At 40.6% G+C, this 19,773-nt stretch overlaps 1 protein-coding gene across 2 annotated transcripts; it reads right to left on the reverse strand.

Annotated features, from left to right (window-relative positions):
- Positions 1-1,252: 1,252 nt before the first annotated feature.
- CENPI (centromere protein I) lies at positions 1,253-19,756 on the reverse strand. Of its 2 annotated transcripts, none has more exons than XM_074600755.1 (21): positions 19,663-19,756; positions 18,690-19,015; positions 18,277-18,414; positions 17,195-17,313; positions 15,980-16,087; positions 14,720-14,768; positions 13,850-13,896; positions 12,995-13,084; positions 11,393-11,521; positions 10,967-11,131; positions 10,588-10,708; positions 10,292-10,383; positions 9,848-9,965; positions 9,685-9,749; positions 9,111-9,208; positions 8,577-8,712; positions 6,177-6,301; positions 5,065-5,113; positions 4,665-4,898; positions 2,985-3,026; positions 1,253-2,151 (listed from the first exon to the last, which is right to left on the reverse strand). In XM_074600755.1, the coding sequence occupies exons 2-21, from the start codon at positions 18,886-18,888 to the stop codon at positions 2,020-2,022; spliced, it is 2,256 nt and encodes a 751-aa protein (XP_074456856.1). In that variant the 5' UTR covers positions 18,889-19,015; positions 19,663-19,756; the 3' UTR covers positions 1,253-2,019. The 2 variants fall into 2 exon arrangements, with proteins under 2 accessions (XP_074456856.1, XP_074456857.1); XM_074600756.1 differs by having other exon boundaries at positions 19,590-19,722.
- Between the last annotated feature and the right edge of the window lie 17 nt (positions 19,757-19,773).

A 19,773-nucleotide genomic window follows, 5' to 3' on the forward strand; every position in this document is an offset into this window, starting at 1 on the left:
ACTTAAATATTCTGGGGCGCTGTTTGACAACATGAACATGAGCCTCCCATGAACTTTTCGTCCTGCCTTGTTCCTATCAAATAGTACCAGAAAACATTTGTTTCTGCTACAGTTTCATAGCACGTACATACAGACAGCACCTTACAATGGGTAGAAATGGCCACTAGAGGTAAATCAGCGGTTTGCCACTTACCGGGAAATGGACGGGTCTTGACCATCTCCCGTTTTAGTCTTCTGGGCAGATGCTGTGGTCAGCCGAGTCTTTGAGCACATGTTTGTAATAGAAAATGGTCTACAAAATTTACCACGGTGATTAGACCGTAAAGAACGAGCAGGGCAGGGAGGGGAAAGGAAGAGATACAGCAGCACATTCCTCCCTAAAAGGGCCATTCTTCTGTTCAAGTGGAATGTTGGTAAAGTCAGATATTTAGAGAAAAAAAATAAAAAAGTGTCCAGATGTGAAAGACAAGAACTACCAACGCATACAAAGAGGTTAAAAGTCATCTCAGGTGCTCAGCAAAACGAGGCACGTCATTAGGCACATGCATGGGAAGGATTTTAAACGGACATCTTGACCCACAAAGCTGACAATAAAGGAAAGCTCTCTGTCCGGTTACTTTATTTCTGCATCTCTAAGTGTCCAGCTTGTGCACTTCAATGACAAAATTGTACTTAATTTGTTTAAAGACTTTTGTAACACAGGGTATAATAAAAGACCTGTGATGCTGCAACAACAGTCTTCCATGACATGATTCTGTGTGTTCTCAACCAAACACCAACCTCAAGGGAACACTAGTCTCAGGGACGAATAATTATGCAGTATTCAGAATACCCTAAAGGACTCCACTCTAAGCCTCTTTAAATACATTTACATACATCACACACATGCTTAGGAACCTAGGCACCTTTCACAACTGCAACAAAGCCTCTGGCAGCACCTTCCAGTCTGACAGGAATGCTACGGAGCTCTGCTCCTTCCACACGCACTCCGAACAGCACCCAGGGAACGTGAACACATCCTTAGTGGCTCTGGAGTCACTCTCAGGACTGATCCCTCTACTGGATCAAAGTACAGATTCACAATACAAAATTCAGTATACTCTGACCCATCTTACAAGTGGTTACAACCTCGGTTTACAGCAGTGAAATAAAGTTCACTGAAATTTCGGAGATCTGAGTCCAGCTTCTCCCAACTTCTACTCAGGGTTAAAATTAAGCAACAGGAAAGAGACACAGTTTGTATCAGAGTTCCTTCAAAATGGCATGTTGGAAACATTTTACAGAATATAAATTTTATATATATATGTACAATATACAACACATACAGAGCTATAAAACAGAAAAAGGAAAGCTACATTTGCACTTGTCAATAGAAAATGGTGAGCTGGTGGCAACATTGTTCAAATGCTCAAGTCATCAATAAACCATCAACTGAGCACCAAATTTTCCAGCTCCGTTAGAAGAAGGTTATAAGCAATGGTAGCAAGAAGTCTCTTTTGGAAGCTTCATAACGAAGTTCAGAAGGTCAGTTTGGTCAGCATGTTAAAAGCCACTATATACACAGCACAAGAGGGAACTGGGAAACTCGTAGTGCTCCAATCCAGTATACATGTATGGTATCCCTGAAAGGCTGATTAAATTGTTTCTCATTACCTACTGGCGAGGAAGGCAAAGCAGGTCAGGGATCAACATTGCTTATAAATGAAGCAGCACTGCTCATTGCAGTTTTGAGATAGAAAACGTTTGTTTCTCAATCAAAGCAGATAGTCCAACAGAGAAAAAAGTGAGGATGATACACAACACAAGGAGCTCAGCAGCTCCAGACCAGAGGAGTTCAGTGTTAGCAAACCAAGGCAGCCTAAGCATTCCCTCCATGTCTTCACTTTCCTAAAACAGATGTCAGCACAAAAACACAGACAAGGGTAATCACTCTGTTTCTCTCCTCTGGTGAAGGAAGAATTAGTGACACAGTCCATTATATTCTGCTTTCCTGTTCCAGATGATAAAAAGGCTCCAGGGTCACACTTGCACATTCTCTGCTTTACTGTGAGAGGCCTGGGAAACGCGATTGATGCTGCTTTCAATAAAGACCTTCAGGCCCTCTAAACCTTGCGAATAGAGATATTCCAGATACCAGTCCCACCTCCTTCCCTATAAAAACAGAAAGAATAATCAGATGTGCAAGACATAACTTTGTCTCTTTCTTAGGCCAATCTGAAAACGTTTGCAAATATCATCATCTTCCACAGTCTGACAACATCCATCCTAGTCTGTAAAAACCCACAGGTATACAGGTCAGGTCCTGTTCCCAAATGCCCACGCTTTCCACTTATGTATTACACATTCTTAGCTTGAACATGACAAATCATAATTTTATTTTTTAATACTGAAGATGTTTATAAGTCCCAGTTCTAAAACGTCTATTGGATCAACAGTGAAGACATCAGGAACCAAATAAACACGGATATTAAAGCCTTCCTTCCATCGCCAATGGCGATTCCTACAGATCAGGTTTGAAGTACACTGTGACACAGGAAAGGAAACAAAACTGCCACTGTACTTGCTCAGTGGAGGATCCCTGTTCAAAGATATAACAAAAGCTACACGTCCATCACAGAAATTTAATATTAAGTTCATTGATAACAGAAATTTTGCTTCAGGTACACCAAAAATACAACTTTTTTCTGAAGCCTGCAGAGAACAATAAACAGCCTTGTCCTAATACTGCAATGACTCATGGAGGAAACATAAAAATCTCAGACCACTACCCACAGATGGCTAGATACATAATTTCTCAGATGCTGATGCCCTCTTGTTTGGCCCTGTTGAGAGATTGAACCAAAGTCTACAGCTGGAATTTTCCCCTTCAAAAATTTTTATAGCGCATTAGTGGAATTTATTAATATTATCGTCTCCTCCCCTTCTGCATAGCTGCTGAAAATTGCCTGTTTTCACTTCACTTTTCACAAAACAAAAAATCTTACCTTAATTAAACTGAAGTTGAAGGTGGTATCATCTGGCCAAGCCTTAAGGACAGGGAATAAAAACAGTATCAAGTCAGACAAAAAGTATGTCCAGAGCTGCTAGCCCTGTGCTTAGTCCCCTCCTAAATTAGGAATTTCAGGTGTGCAAAGAAATTCAGAGATTTTTTTAGTCATGCTTCAGAATGGGATTCCAGCATCATAGTGTGTCCACAAGCAGCAAGGTAACGTGCAAACCCTCTTGCCCTGTGCTGCAGCATTACTGGATAACAGCAGAGAATATTTATAGGTATCTTTAACCATTGTCTCTCTACAGTGTAAGAGCTACCCATTAGACAGGTAATTCCCAACAATGAGAAAGAACAAGAGGAGAGAACCAACTGACATTCAGATTATTGCTTAGGTTCTCTGAGCGTGCTGCAGAGCAGTGCCCTCTGGTGCTCAGCACTGAAGCGTTTAAGAAAAGATGACACTGCAGCTAAAATTTTTTTCCTGTCTTAAGACACATCTGTGATAGCTGCTAAGCAAAATCTCTATCTTGGTTCTGCAGTAGAGGAAGGAGGCAAAAATTCTCCACCAGGTTTTTGGGCTGGGTTTTTTTTGTTGTTGTTTTGTTGGGTTTTGGTTGGGCTTTTGTTTTGTTGTTGGGTTTTTTTTTTTTACTTACAAAAGCTACAAAGAAGAATAAGGAAGCCTCAGCATGGAAAGGATCCAGACAAAAGATATGAAAAACTAATCCTGATACAACAGGAGAAAGACCAGGAAAAAGAAGTTGTATATAAGAAAAATAAAATAGCTTCCTCTGGCAAAGACAAAACTTGGCTTTAATCAGCAGCAAGAAACAAACTATCTAGATCCAGGACACTGAGTATATGAAGAAAGGCAAATTTGTGAAGTGTTCCTAACCAGTATTCTTTGCTTCAACTTTAACCTCAGGTTTCCCTTGCTTCATTCCAGGAGCCACACCTGCACACACCTTCAGTTTGCCAGTGTTCCTCACAACAAAATGGCATCTTTGTGCAGCCCTTGGGTAGCCTACAAAACCTGATTTTTCGGAGCAGCACGCACATCTCAGAACAACAACAACTCCAGCAAGCTGCTCCCTCTACCATTCAGTAGCTGCACTGAACACATGATGGCACACCAAGTTCAAGACGACTAGTAACAGAACTCGTATCAGACAATACAAGACAGGACCATATTATTTTACTTCTGTACCTGAGGTAGCTATTTGTATTTCTTTTTTAATAAGCTATTCTCAAAAAGCTACTGCAAGAGCCAGAAAGCACTGCTAAAAGTTCTACCGTGCGCACCTGTATACAACTACGTATTTCTTGACCTCCTGAAGTTTAAATGTTTGGGTCATGCTCCATATTTTGTGCGGCAGGATGCACTATTGGGCAGCTTTTACTTAATTAGTCATTTATTTCATTATTTAGCTATTTCAGTTTTATCCTCAAAATGATCATAAGCACAAATTCACATCTAAAACTGTTACATTCATGCTTGCATACCATGCCAAGACTATTCAAATTGTGCCGCTGATCTGACACAAACACAGAACATCATACCAGTTTACTCTACAAGTCAGCCAGTCGACTGAGATACACTTCTTTAGAGAAACTGTCAAGACAAAACACCTGGTGCTGTGCCAAAGGCCCAAATGTTGGTCTATACCATTACCTGCTGCAGGAAGCGGACAGCATAGCCCATCATGGCTGGGTGGTTGACAATGTTAAAGCTGGTTTTGACTTCCTTCACTGCGGTTTTCTTCAGCAGTTCATCATCCATACGAAGACCCTGAGGATGAGTATCCTTCTGGAATACACTGGATGTCCACAGACAACCCACCATAGCTATTAGGTACTGGTTGTACTCTTGGTATGTCTGGCTACTGAACTTGAATTGCAGCATTTTCTGAGAGACAAGCAAACAAATATCAATATTTATCGAAATAGTATCCTCAAAGCAGTTGTGTGCTCCCTCCAATCCTTAAAAGAATTCCACCAGAACACCTCCCCTCCATTCAACCCAACTCCTTGTTAAGGTCTATTCTAGCACATAGCAGATTTGGCCACAATACCTTTTTACTCAGATCATTTTCTTTTGCAGCCACCAAGTTGGTTCGATACCTGAAAAAACAAACAAAAGAGAAAATTAGGTGCCTGTTAATTTTTACTACCTACCAGTATTGAAAAAGGCTGGAGGAACGTATTAAGAAAAGCTTGTTTCCTCCATGAGAGAGATCAAACTTTACTGGTTAAAAAAAAAAAAAGGACATGAAAAAAGAATTCAAAGGGACTTTATCACTTGGCCTAGACCCACCTTTTCCAGACGGAGTAGGGAGACACCCAATAACACTCATATCTCAAACGATTAAGACACGACTGGATTGCCTGGGACAGTCACCTTCATAAAGGCAATACTGCCTTAAAATCGGCAGAAAAACGCAGTGTATTTTTAAGGGAGACTTTCATTCACTAAGCAGAGAAACGGAAGCCACTGGAAGTAATGCAACTTGACAGTTGTTCTATATAATAAGCACTAGCTCCTCTTATTTCCCAGAAACCATCCTGTCATGTTAATTACCCTGCAGACTCCTTAGAGAAAGGGCCACATGGAGAGCCTTGCGCCAGCTGTCAGCAATTGGCTACTCTTTCTTCTCAGATGCAACCACTGGAACTAACAAGGCCAAGAACAGCAGCCCTGTTGGTGGATCCTGCAGAGAGCTAAACAGTGCTGTCTTTGGACCCGAAGGCAGCATGAGGCAGTCCCAAATTCCCACAGAGACTGGAGGTGGCAGAGGTGCTTCCTACACAGCACGTTCCAGAATTTCTAAGGAAAAGTTCAAGTCTAGCAGTCAAAGCACAGGAGTGAGAAGTTGTAAACTACTAGTGATTCCAACTGTCTGACTTAAGTTCTCCCAAAACAATATAGGAACTCCTTCCTTCACATATCAAAGATGTGGAAGTAATACTAGTGAAGAGGTCAGAACCTTGCTATTTTGGATAACAGACTGAAAAAAGAGAACAGAAGTGACAGCTATAAAATCTTGTATCATGAAAGCTATGCGCAACTGGAACATTCACCTTTGCCTTGCATGGTAAGAAAAAGTAGATTTCAGATGCTACACCAAAGTAATTTCATTTCCAAAAGATTGAAAGAGAAGACAAGGAGTCCCTACACTTGTAGTACCTGTACATGATGTAGCAGAGCTGATTCAAGTTGACAGAATCCATGCTGAGAAGTGCTGGGTAGAAAACTCCAGCAGGAGGCATTATCAACAAAGGCAGATTGTACCTCAGATACATGTCACACACCTGCAGGAATGAAGCAAGTCCAGACAGATTATTACTGCCATTAATACACCCCAAAGCATCTAAGAGCAAAAGAGAGTGTGACACTGCATTTCAGTCAGCTCCATCAACTTCACCTAGGAGGGAAGGCCAGGGTGAAGTAATTCCATTTGTTTCCTTCTCAGTCTGAGACATATTCCTCAGTCCATATCTCAGTCTCTGCTTCAACTGTTTAGGTATATTTCGACATGGTTACTTGCTGGGTCAAATCTACCCAGATTCCTGTAAAAAAAGCAGCAGCCTTTTTTTTTTTTTGATCTTTTAGATAATTCTGACATATGTAGCTGGGATTGCACTAGACCTGACCTCGCTCCCAGCCTGGTTTGCTGATACCAGCAAGCCAAACAGACCATACATCTCTTCCAATTGGAAAATTAAATCTTTCTATTTAACCTTGCTGGAATTGCATGAACACACAATAAGGCATTGCTCTAAGAAAAGATGACATGGTCATAAAACATGGGTTTATTATCAGACTCATGTTTAGAATTTAAGGTTGAGTTTTGTTGCTTGCCGCGCGCACAGCTCGTGCAACCAATCAGCAAATTGTCGGCGCGTGATACGGAATCAGAACGTCTATAATAACTGAGCTATCTGTGCAATAAACTGGCATTAACCTGATCACATTGGTCGCTGTGTTATTGTCTGAGCCTTCCGCGCCGACGATTTGCTGATTGGTTGCACGAGCTGTGCACGCGGCAAGCAACATATTATAATTGGCTTAAAGCATCTGTCCACGCGGACAATCACCCCTCCTATATCCTGGGTGAAGTTCTACACTTCACACGCTGAATTCAGCACACTTTCTCATATCTTGTTGGTCTCAGCATTTCTAACATCGCTACAATGTTTTCACATAGCCTTCAAACTAACAAAGACTACATAGTTGTTAGCAGTTCTTCGGTGCTTGGCCTACATAGTTGTTAGCAGCTCTTCGGTGCTTGGAGTGTTCACAGGATGACCCCTTTGTATTAAAAATCCTCCAACAGAGTTTCAAGTAAAAAACAAAGACATTTTTAAATTTCTGCAGATTTAATGAGATCTTCAGCTATAATGACAGTCTTAATGTATGGATAAATAATTGAAAGCTATATCGCTGTAACTTAACATGTTACTGTCCTCTATAGCTTAGCCACAGTAACTATTCCCAAAGGCATACATCATTCTCAGAAGAGTAGTGGTCTAAGAATGTGTATATCCAGTTACTGCAGCTCAAACCATAAAGAACTAAGCTAAAGAACTAAGAACTATCCGAATATGGACACTTTTTACATTTTGTTAAATTAGGCACAACAATTGTTTTAGGACTCTTTCCTCTCATTTCATAACAGACTTTTCACTAAAGATTGTTTGCCAGACCTTCACCTTCCCTTTTGCTATTAGTACAGCTATACCACGTAAGGTATAGGCAGGTATTTGTATGCAACTGAATTACTGGTATTTTCAGAAATCTGAACTCTTAATATCTCCGCTGCATGATTTTAGAAGTCTCTGGAGTTCTGAATACATAAGCAAAACATCAAGAAAAAAAATTCAAATCCTAGTTGTCTGCTAGAGCACCAATAATCAGATATCCAAGGGTGCAAGATTCTTTGTATATTCCCGTAAAATGAGCATTTACTTATTTTAAACACACTGCTTTATGCAAAGCTTGCTGCCCATTAGCTTTGTACATTTTTAACGGACATTTTAGTTACAATTAGTTCCCAGAACTATCATTGTTTTTTCAACTCTTCACAATTTTATCCAAATTGTAGAAGGAACAGCACAGCCGGAGTTCACACGGCAGTGAGCACATCTACAGAGAAGGTGTGAGGAAGTCAGAGAATAGGCTTAAGCCTATTTGATGCTGCTTAGTTTGTCTACAGGACAAACTGGGGAAAAAACTCAATTTTTTTTAAGGAAAACATCAGGATATGTTGTTTGAGATTGAACTGAATATTGTTCTTTTTATAAATTAGCATTAAAAAAGCATCTTATGCCATATTGCTACTTCCCCTGCCACAGTTCACCTCTAACTTAAGAGCAACCACTTTCTAGCGGCATATTTAGTTCTGCCTATGGATGTAACAGCAGCAGCTATCACCTGTAGGTCTACCAAGTATTTGGAACATTCCTGCATTTAACCACAAAGTTCTGTAAACTATAATGAGGAAGGTGTTGCCATGCTCCAGCTTAAAAAATGCAAACAGCTTTAGAGTACTGGGATTTTGAAAGCCAAAATGAATGAGATACATACGGTCTCATAGAAATCCAGGATGAAGTACAGCAAAAAAAGATGATTGTTTTCCAAACGCAATGCAACAGTAGAGATCCTTCCAACAAAGTGGATCAGTTCAGCCACCGTGTTCACTAATCCTGAAAGGGTGGTATTCCTGCAGCAATGACATAACGCAACAATAGTACGTACACCTCTTTGCAAATGCTAAAAAGTGGTAAAAAAGCAACTGAAGTGTATCCTTCTGCCCCACCAAGCATTCAGCACCATGCATTTGTTCTTCAGTATACCCAGTAACATACTGCTACCAAGATTATTACAAACATGACCCAACTGTCAGTTTTTCGACTTCCAGACATTTCAATTTTCAGTGTCAATAGAAATATTTTTAAAGAACAGGACTGACAAAATAGCTTACAATATAGGAGAAACGTTACATCATTATTAACCTTCTAGTTGGTCTTTATGCTAGGTAATAGGGCTAGAATACGTATCTAAATGCACTAGCGAACAACGGACAGAACACTGTATTGCATTTATTTCAGACAAACTTACAAAGAATGGACTTGAGAGTCAGACTCAGAATCCAAGTGAATCACGTGCCAATTTAACCAGTTCTGCAACAGCTCTTTCAAGCTCTCAATAACACTGCACTGCAACAGGCAAAGAGAACACAGATTGATGACAATTTACGTAAGTGAATAATACTAAATAAAAAGTGTCATGAGAATTTACATATACAAGGCAAGATATCAAGAGCTTCTCAGGACCATAAAGAGCAGTGAGATAATTGCACGTCCCATTGAACTGAATGTACGTGTTCCATAGTATTTGAAACTCGCATTCTCAAGGAAAAGCCGAGTTAAAATTGCAACAAAACAAACCAACTATTATCTTGTGTGCCATCAGTTCGTTCTATTTCCAGTGCCCCAGTTTAATTCCAGTCAAAAAAAAGAAACTATCTTAAAGGCACTCAAATTCCCAAAGAAGTTACATACTTTACTCTCACTTGGGCACAGACTTCCCCAAAAGAAGTGTCCTATACAATCCCTCAGGCTGCTACACCTGACACAAGGGCAGACAGCAATATCAACTGGAAGTAAACAGCCACTGTACTCACTTAAATTACCTTAAAGTAAAGGGACGATGTGAAGAAGAGCTGTGCCAGGGGATCATAGAGATGCGACTTCATTTCTAAAACAGATGAGAAAGCAGCATGGTATCTGTGCACACTTTCTATCCCCCAAGATGAGACACTGTCCAGCCTCACCCAAAGGATCTGCAACACATACCGGAGAAGGTGCCAAGGGGGATCCAACTCACAAGTCTGAGGACTTGTGATCGGCAGCAGACACCATCCCAGAGAGGAAGGCTCTTATACAGGAACTCTTCACAGGAAGAGAATCCCTCCTACGAAGCAGAAGATGAACATTCAAAAACTCATCTCGTATGCCTGCACCACGCTCACTTCACCTTGGAGAAAGAAAGAGGCCTACACCTCCTTCTTGCCATACAATTCACCAGGACATTCAAATTATTCTCAAGATCATTTTCAAATTATCTTCCCTGCAGAAAGCAAGGCCATCTCCAGAATACTGACTCACTACAGGAACACGTATTTTTATTACTTGAGACACCATCACTTCTCAGAAATACTACAGGAAGCAGGTAAGTCCCAAAAGTACTTTAAGGGAAGACTTTGTGAAACCCTTGGCTTCCACAAACCAGGCACTTACCTGCAAGAAACACTCTGTCTTGTAGACAGTTTCTAGGAAGTCCTTGAATTCTTCTTCATATTGGCTATTATCAGCCACACACCAGGTGCATTCTAAACAGGAGAGAATATTGTATTTGAATATGAGCACAGCAAGAATAAGCACAAATCAGAAACAAAGTTCACTTCTCCAGTAGTTGTTTCAACGCCATGTGATTAATCACTATAAATCCAAAGAGCAAAGTACCATTATTGAAAGGTGAAAAGCCTCAGACATCATTTACCTCCCTAGCACACAAGAATATACTGAGTTCCTACCTTCCTGAAGAGTCTGGCCCATCCAATAGTAGAGCCTCAGGTAAACAGATTCATCTTTGATGCAATTCATATAGTGAAGCAATAAAGGGTTTGTTAGCACTGAACCCATCTGGGAAGGAAACTGCAAGAGAAATCAAGAAAAAGTTATTCAGCATTTACATCAGCAAATTGCCAGAGAATCTCATCCTGTCACAATTGTCTAATCCTTTTACCAGCAACAATGCCATCTCCAGGACTCATTCGCCACCTTCAGGTAGGACTAGGCGCTCTGTCAGAACCAGGTAGCTCACACACTATCCACGTATAAACAGAGCATAGAGGAATATCCTTTGATCTCAGAACATTCAGTGAACTTACTGTGACCTTCCCAAAAACTCACCTCCAGACGGTGGATATTTTGTAGCAGCTGAGAAAAGGTCTGCAGTTGCTCCACTGGAAAAGACTCATCCCTACTGTACAACTTAACACAGTTCTTTTCTCTGTCCTCTTCTAAATCATTTCTGTTTGTACTGCTTGCGGGTATCATCAACTGGGTATTCCATTTCTGTAGAAAATAAACATAAATGAATAGCAATGGCTTGGTTTCCAATGCAATAAAGTGCACTTATGGCCAGTGTTCCCATAAAGACTCTGTTTTGCAAAAACCGTATCCAGGCCTTCATTATAATGGGGATGCTGCATTTCTACATAGCTACTCCACCTTTCACAGTGCTGAAATAAAGCCTGACTCCCATTATTTGCCAATATTCATACTGAAAACAGCTGCTTGGCACCCTCTAGGGCCTGCCTTAGGCCCATGACCTACCCTTTTTCGTGACTGAGGTTGAGCTGTGCCTAAAAACAGCGTCTGGAACACTGGAGAGTTTGCCTGGTTTCTTCGCCTTACTGTGTTGATTGCTGCTTTCCATGGGCCCTCTGAATTCTTGAAGTAAGTCTGAAAATAGAAATCGGATGTCTTTGCAAGAAGCCAAACTAAGACAAAGCGACAGAAAGATCAGTTTCTATTCTGATAAATGTCACCACAGCAGTGTATATAGACCCAATCTGCTTGACAGACCAAGAGGTTAGGTGTTCACAGCACAAAACTCTCATCGTTCCTCAGTTTCATTACCTTTTGCCTATAGTTCAATAGTTCTGCTTCTGAAATGATGTCCCCTTTTCCAGAAGGGATCTCCAACACTTCTGATTTATAATCCTCATTCAGATCAACCATCAATTCAGAGAGTAAGTATACATTAACATAAAACATGACCAAGGTATGCTTCTGCTGAGTACTAGGAGGAAAGCCTCCCGAATTCAGCATCAGTGATATCCAACAAACAGAACAATTCAACAAGTAATCAAATTTGCGAATTAATGTAGATACTACAGCTAAAAAGAAAACTGGAGAAATGAACCCAACACCTTTTCTGCACAAAACTTATTTTTTGTCACTTCAATTGCAATCAGTCTTTAAATCCTAATCAAGTGCTAAACCATCACAAAAGTATTCCGATTGATCTGGGCCTAGGTAATAAAGCTTTTATTGTACAAGTTAACACAATGCGTTCATAAAAACAGTTGAAGGTGTATTGGGTTTTAGTTGCTAGCTACTTGCTTCCCTTCTGTGCATACCAAAAAACGTAAACTCTCCAAAGATGACTGTGCAGCACCATGCAAGGTATAAGTTTACAGAGCAATGTAAGTACACAAGCAGATCGAAATAAAACAATTTTTATAGAAACACAACTTGCCTACATATAGATTAAACATCTCCTTTAAAAAAAACCCAAACCCTAAGTCTATCCCATTGAAGTACCAAAAGAAAATTTGTTGTAGAATTTACATCTCACCTGCTGCTACTTCATTATCTATTCAGTTTTGGCTACACATATCCTATTTGGTCAAAGGGCTACGCATACACATAGGCTTCTCTAAGAGAGGAGTCATTTTTTGCTGTTACCTTGAGGCTCTGGCAAATCAGCTTACCGCACTTTTCCCCTCTTTTTTTCCCCTCTTTCCTATGACATAGGCTTTCCCAGGGGGAAGTTACTCACTGACTTCCATTGTTATTTGTACTTGAGAAAGTCAGCAATTTGGACAATGCCATGTACAAATAAGACAGTTTGTTTCCTGAAGAACTTAACATCCTGTGAAACAAGTCAAATCCAGCAAGAACACCAAAAAGAGGATTAAAGTAGTCCTCATAAGGGTAAAGGTAGATGCCATTACAGCCCAAATCATCTCATTGTGCTGAAGAGGAAACAAAACGCAAGGTAAAGAATCCTCATCTAAACCTGATTTTACTCAGTGAAAAGAGAAAATAGAATTAATCTTCACCGCTAAATCACGCTATAGTTAAACAGAAAGCTCAGTACAAATACTGTCATGAGTACTGGTTCCAAAGAGATTAAATGTAATTCCTTACCTTCATTTTCCCTGGAAGGGTTATGGTCACCAACTCAGGACAGAAGAGTTTGTAAAGTGATAGTAGAGCCTGCAGATGAGGCTGCATTCCCTGTCAAATAGCAGAACAAAAGGAAAAATATGCAGGGTATGTTTTTAATATAGATTTTGTATTTAATTAATTATAAATATATATATAAATAATTAATATTAATGTATTTAATACAGAATACTGTATTCTAGAAGCAAAAAAACCCCCAGTGATTACTAAAAGCTTTCTAAAGCTTCATGTCAGTAAGTAATCATGGATACAAAGCTGAAAATTAAAGGAAGAACAGAAACTGTGTCAACGAAATACCATAGGAAGGGTATTGAAAAAGGAATTTTCTGTAGTCATAACCCTAATAAAAAAGAATTTAACAATCAAAACTATGAAAAATACAGTCTTCTGCTAAGTGCTCCAAAAACATATTATAGCTACATTTTTTTTTCCCCTACAAAGAAGGGAGCAAGATCCTCTACAATCTTATATTTCTCAGTCATTTCTGACACCACTTGAAAAAGAAAGATGAACAGAAAATTAAAGACAGTAATAGATAAATTAATCTGCCCCTTGCTTCAGAGATTTTACCACTTTTAGCCATAAAATGTATAGCTTTGTGCACATCATTGCACATGCTCACAGAACACCAGTGGAAATTAGGGATGCACATGCAAGATAGACAATCCCTGATGCTACAAAGACTACAACCTACAATTCCAAGACTAACCCTGTCCTGAGACACTAGCCACTCTTTTCCACCCTGTAAGGACATTAGTCTTACAAACTGCATTATTAACCACAGTTCAAACTCTACAAGATTTGAAGTAAACTCACCATTTTTACTTGGAGGTCAAGCAGTCTCCTAATCCGAAAAGGCTTGACTGGAAAAACAATTAGGAACATAGTGGATTTAAAAACCACTGTATCAGACATTTAAGCAAAAAAATGCAATGCTGCTTTTATTATAGAAAGTTATGGCAAAGGAAGCAGAATCAATCAGTCTTATTTCTAGGCTAAGAGATCAGTTTCTGTGGGAAAGCAACGGAAGATCAGCGAGAAGGATTGTAAATGCACTCAAGTGATTCGCACCTAGGGTACTGGAAAACACATATATCACACTAATTGTTATTCAGTTTCGGGTGCTTGCAAGAAAAACACTTGCACTTAGATAACATAAGTCTATGATGGACTCAGGGACACTTTATCTAGCCGCTTGAGAATCCTGGCCTGTTGTTGAAGGACATCAAAACACAGTGGGAAAGTTATGCCTGTTTGAACCCTTTAAATACCAGAGAGAACAGGGAGTCCGCGCCCGCTCTTGCTAACAAGGACTCTCTCACTGCCAAGGACTCTTACTAACAAGAACTCTCTCTCACACTGCAGTGCCCACAGTCCCTGCTTGCATGCCTCTGCCCAGGTGTTGCTTCAGAGATTCCCTGGCCTGCGAGGTATCAAGATTAAATTTGTTCTTTGCTTTCCATCTGTGGTTTGTGGTTATTCCTGCATCCTGCCTGCATCAGCTCACATAGTTTCTGATTCAGAAAGCGTTACACAAATCAGGCTGAACTACCACTCATGCTTCTTTGCCTTAAAAGCAATATATTGGCTAGTCATTGCATTAGTTCCATCGGAAGAAAAGGCAGTGCCGTCAGAGAGAATAAGAAACAAAATGGTATTCCATCTCATACAATTGGATTGACTCACCACTTTCTTTCCTGGTCAGCAGGTAGAGCAGGTGGCAGACATAGGGGCACTGCAAAGAAAAAGGCAGCAACGAATTATCCTGCTGGTGCAGACTGATAGTCAGGATACACTGGAAGCAACATACAGGCTTCACAAGCCAATATTGTTTCATTCAGTTGGCTGCCTCAAGTCATCACTGCATCCCTGTTGCGGCAGAACATATCTTATTTCCCTTAGGAAGCAGCATGTTCTTTACACGTCACATACGTCAATTTTATTTAGAAACATTACATGCACTATGAGCAGTCCCTATAGTAATCAAGCTATCTAGTGAGCTTGGATCTTGTTTTTTGGAACACGGTCTAGATATTTCAGCAGCCAGCAGTGAAAGCACAATTACATTTTCAAAAAGAAAGGCACCTTTGAGTCAAAACAATTTAACTACCGCTGAGGCTGTAAGGCTCTTCAATTAGTTTCACACCAACTCTGATGCACTTTTCAATTGGCCCATCATGCCTGAAGATGCTCTTTTAAACAACGAGAACTTAAATCCAGTTTTATGAAAAGATTGTAACTAATGTTAACCTAAAACTGTTTAAAACTTTGCAAGAAATATAACTCAGAACCTTGTGAACTATAAAAGTCTTAGCCACAAAACACCCTAAGCCAAAAGAGTATAATGTATCTGTCTAACATGACTGCAAGATGACCTTAATATGAACTGAATTCAAACACTTCAATATTGCATCACCTGGATTTTACAGTTGCCATATAGCAGAAATCTCCTCATTGCTTATTCTCATTTTAGCTACATTTCAAATGGATTAATTAGAACAGCATTTAGAGTTTCTCACTTTCAAATAAACATTGCTCTAAAAGGTTTTTTTCTTTTTGCCCAAGGTATGCAAGTCAGTTTCTCCCCAGGAGTGGGAGACTTCACCTGCTGATGTCTGATATCAAAGGCAATCCCAGGGTCATAGTTACTCTTTAGAATACACTGTCACTCTGCTTGTGATGCAGAATAGCAACACCTGGTAACACAGTTAAATAACCAGACCACAGTATTGAAACTAAAATAACCCTACAATACTTCACGGTTTCTGAATCTAAATTACCCAGCAATCTTAGAATGCAACATAAAAAAAGAAAATAAATCCCAGCTATCAGAAAATGGTCTCTGACCAACACCTACTCCAGACTAATTCTAGCATTAATATGCACACTGCTACTGAACATTTATGTTTATTTTGCAAATTCCATATATTCTTCATCTCTCCTTACCATCTTCTCATCTTGCAAGAAGGAAAAGAAGAAACCATAGAGGGCATGAAGTTCTTCCTTGTGATCAATGAAGTCAAACATTGTGATCAGCCATCTTAAAAAAAGCAGCTGTAGATAGGAAAAAAGCCACATTACATTAAGTGATGGGCAAAAGCAAGACAGACCAGTTACTAACCAATTTAAGAGAGACAATCATCAGGGATATATGCCACTCTCAAAGACAACTAGACAGGTACAGATGAACAGTACAGGGATAATTAATCTGTGGAAGAAAGCCTGCCATATGGCACCAACTGCCATATCAGAGTGGAAAAGCAGCTCAGTTCTGAATACGTGCCCCTCACCGCAAGAGAAACACTGAGGTGCTGGAGCGTGTCCAGAAAGCAACGGAGCTGGTGAGGGGTCTGGAGCACAAGTCTTATGAGGAGCGGCTGAGAAAACTGAGGTTGTTTAGTCTGGAGAAAAGGAGGCTGAGGGCAGACCTTATCGCTCTCTACAACTGCCTGAAAGGAGGTGGGTATCGGTCTCTTCTCCCAGGTAAGAGGTGACAGGATGAGAGGAAATGGCCTCAAATTGTGCCAGGGGAGGTTTAGATTGGCTATTAGGAAAAATTCCTTCACAAAAAGGGTTGTCAAGCATTGGAACAGACTGCCCAGGGAAGTGGTTGAGTCGCCATTCCTGGAGGTATTTAAAAGATGCGTAGATGGGGTGCTTTGGGACATGGCTCAGCAGTGAACTTGGCACTGCTAGGTTAACAGCTGGACTCTATCTTAAGGGTCTTTTCCACGTAAATGATTTTATGATGTAAACCTTTGAGCAGACCGTGTGAAGGTGAAAAGATTGTTTTACTAACTTTAAGTCACATTGCCATGGCCAAGGCACAGACAACCTAAGGGATACCTGGCTGAATATGGTGAATAATGGCTCACATAGCTGAAGTATTTCACAGCAATGTTGGTGGAGAAACCATTCCTAAGGAATTCAGAAATACAAGACAAGCAGGAACTGTGCAGATTTCCGCTCACACTTCAAAAGTGTTCCTTAGTTCCCACTGCCATTCCAGCAATGGGTATCTCTGCCAATCTTTTTAAGTGACAGCATCTTATGCAAGAACCTGGTACATTAAAACCTCAGGATTTTTGCTTCCTGAAAATAAACTCTCCTCATCATTCCCTGTGCAGAAGCAATAAATACTGTAACCATTTCCTAAGTTACCTGGATGTTGTCTGAACATTTGCTGACACAGAGCCAAGATACAGCTGAAACCACAGAAGTTTCTGGTATTACTGAGGCTGGAACGAGGCTCTTCAATAAACGAGTATTCACTGTATCAGCTGGAAAACAAACATTTTAAAATAAGATGTTGCTCATATACTAGGTTATTTGATATGGTTTTGCAGCTTAGGTCAAAATTCCCTCTGGACAAGATTATTCAGAGCTTCATTGCTTAAAGTGACAGTGTATAAGAATCCAGGAGGGACTTAACTATACCTCAAAGAACTATGAGAAATATTTCTTTCCAGTTTTAAGAGTCTTTTAGTACTGAAATAGTCTTTAGACTCTTGGCAAGACAATCAAAAGCAACACAAATTTCTGGTAAAGTTAAATAATCAATTGCTTCAGCAAAGAAGTATATGACTGTCAGCCAAACATCGGCAGATTAGTGTTCGTGAGATAAGCCAGTAATTTTAAATCAAGAACAGCACTGAACTACTTCCATAATGGGGAAAGAATCTTGTGTGCTCCTCTTGGGTTGGAGCAATGGGAAACTTTAGGGGTTTTTTTAATTGAATATTTCATTATTTCAAAGTATAAGTGGTGGACGCCATTTCTAAGAAAGCAGCACAAGGGCTGCACTGACACTGCTGAATTCTTTATTAGGATGACATTTTAATTTTAGCAAGTTTCACTAATACAACTATGTCTGTTTTTTCAATTATTTTAATCTTGGGCAAAAGAAACCTACACAAACAGTTACAACAGGGAAGAGACACATGGTTGCTAAGGACACACTTCAAGTCTTTCAGACCCCTGCAATTACAAACAAAGGAAATAAGCTTTTAAAAAAATATTTGTAAGAAGCCATAATATTTTTCTGGGTATCACTCCTCTGTAGCAAGAAAGGAGGTTATTTTTAGCATGAACTCAGTAACTACACCGCAGCATGCCAGAAAAATTAATTTTACACTAAAGTACCTAACAATACAGTCACCATAAACACATTGTCTCAAGCAGGTTTGATTAGAGGGGAAAGAGACATTCGCTTAAGACACACTAACAGTACATAAATATTTTACCGAGTTTGCCACTGAGTGCCACTTTTAACAATACATCAAATCCTTCAGGGGGTAACCCTCTTTGCAGGGCAACGCTTTCCACAGTAGTCAGGTGTTTCTGCAGGACATTGTTCTTTCTCAATGAAACGCGGTCTTGAACTAGGGGGAAAAACAGACAAACAAGGATTAAACAACTTCTGAACTGAAAATGAACTATTTTAAATTTCTCTGAACGGTCCCTACATATATTCCTTTTTGTTGGGTTCTTTACGTAGTAACAGAAAGGGGAAAACCTTTTAGGACATTAAAGAAATATTACAAAGCTTGGGCATTAAAGAGGGAAAACAGCAGGTAAAACTAGATAAATTTTTATTATTAAGAATTTAGTTATTATATTTCCAATCCTAGGTAGCTAACCTTAAAACTTCTCTTACCTTGCCCAAAGTAACTCAAAGCTTCCTCAAGGGAGTCTTGCTCGCTATCATTTTCCTGATCGTTAGGAGACTGATGACTCTGGACGCTTTTTTCAGGGTCAGTTCTCCTTCCTTTTCGCCACGCAGAGAGATCAGTTTGATTTTTATGATGAGCTTGTGGTGGCTTTTTCAGGGTCTCTGAACTCTGTCTGCGCTGCATCTTTTCAGACTCCCAGCTGAGACCGGAGAATTTTACTTATACGTCATGTGGGTTCCAATCCTTTATTATGAAGGGGCAAGAAAACAGATCAACTCCAACAGTTGAAGAGCATCAGAGAGCGATTTCCCTGTAAGGAAAGAAAAATGTATTTTCCTCACAAATGGATTTTAGAGACATCCTGCATAACATAACAGAGTAACTTCAGGGGAAATCATTTAGAGCTGACTGCCCTCCAAAAGATCAGAAAAACGTACCTAGAAGATGCACAGACAACAGTGTATCAAAACGCCATTCTTTCTTTCATTAAAAAACAGAAGGAAAAAAAACACAAGTAAAAATTAACACAAACTCCATTCAATTATATAGTATTTTGATCCTAAATTAACATAACCAGAAAGTTAGCAGAAGGTAAACAACAATTTTTTTCTGAGGAGGGAAGGGAGGGAGCCGAGGCCTTCCCGGCCAGGCCTTCCCGGCCAGGCCTTCCCGGCCAGGCCTTCCCGGCCAGGCCTTCCCGGCCAGGCCTTCCCGGCCAGGCCTTCCCGGCCAGGCCTTCCCGGCCAGGCCTTCCCGGCCAGGCCTTCCCGGCCAGGCCTTCCCGGCCAGGCCTTCCCGGCCAGGCCTTCCCGGCCAGGCCTTCCCGGCCAGGCCTTCCCGGCCAGGCCTTCCCGGCCAGGCCCCGACGCCGGGCGCAGCCTCACCGGCTACCGAGACAGTCAGTATCCCCCCGCCGCCCAGGCCCGCTGCCACGACTACAGCCGTCGCCGCAGTTACCTCCCGCCAGCTTCAACGGCCCGCAGTTCAAACCGCCGCGCCGCCGCCCGCGCATGCGCACTGCCCGCCGCGCAGTGCACCGCCCCCTCCTCCTGCGCATGCGCACTGCCC

The sequence above is a fragment of the Larus michahellis genome, chromosome 9, assembly GCF_964199755.1.
Source record: "Larus michahellis chromosome 9, bLarMic1.1, whole genome shotgun sequence".
Classification (NCBI taxonomy): Eukaryota; Metazoa; Chordata; class Aves; order Charadriiformes; family Laridae; genus Larus; species Larus michahellis.

Bases quoted from the DNA above. Each gene is read 5' to 3' on its own strand.
- CENPI (XM_074600755.1), bottom strand. From the start codon at position 18,888: ATGCAGCGCAGACAGAGTTCAGAGACCCTGAAAAAGCCACCACAAGCT. The intron at 17,314-18,276 runs GTAAAATATTTA...TTTGTTTTCCAG, and splicing joins GGCACTCAGTGGCAAACTCG to CTGATACAGTGAATACTCGT. The intron at 3,027-4,664 runs GTAATGGTATAG...CCTGTCCTTAAG, and splicing joins CTGTCCGCTTCCTGCAGCAG to GCTTGGCCAGATGATACCAC.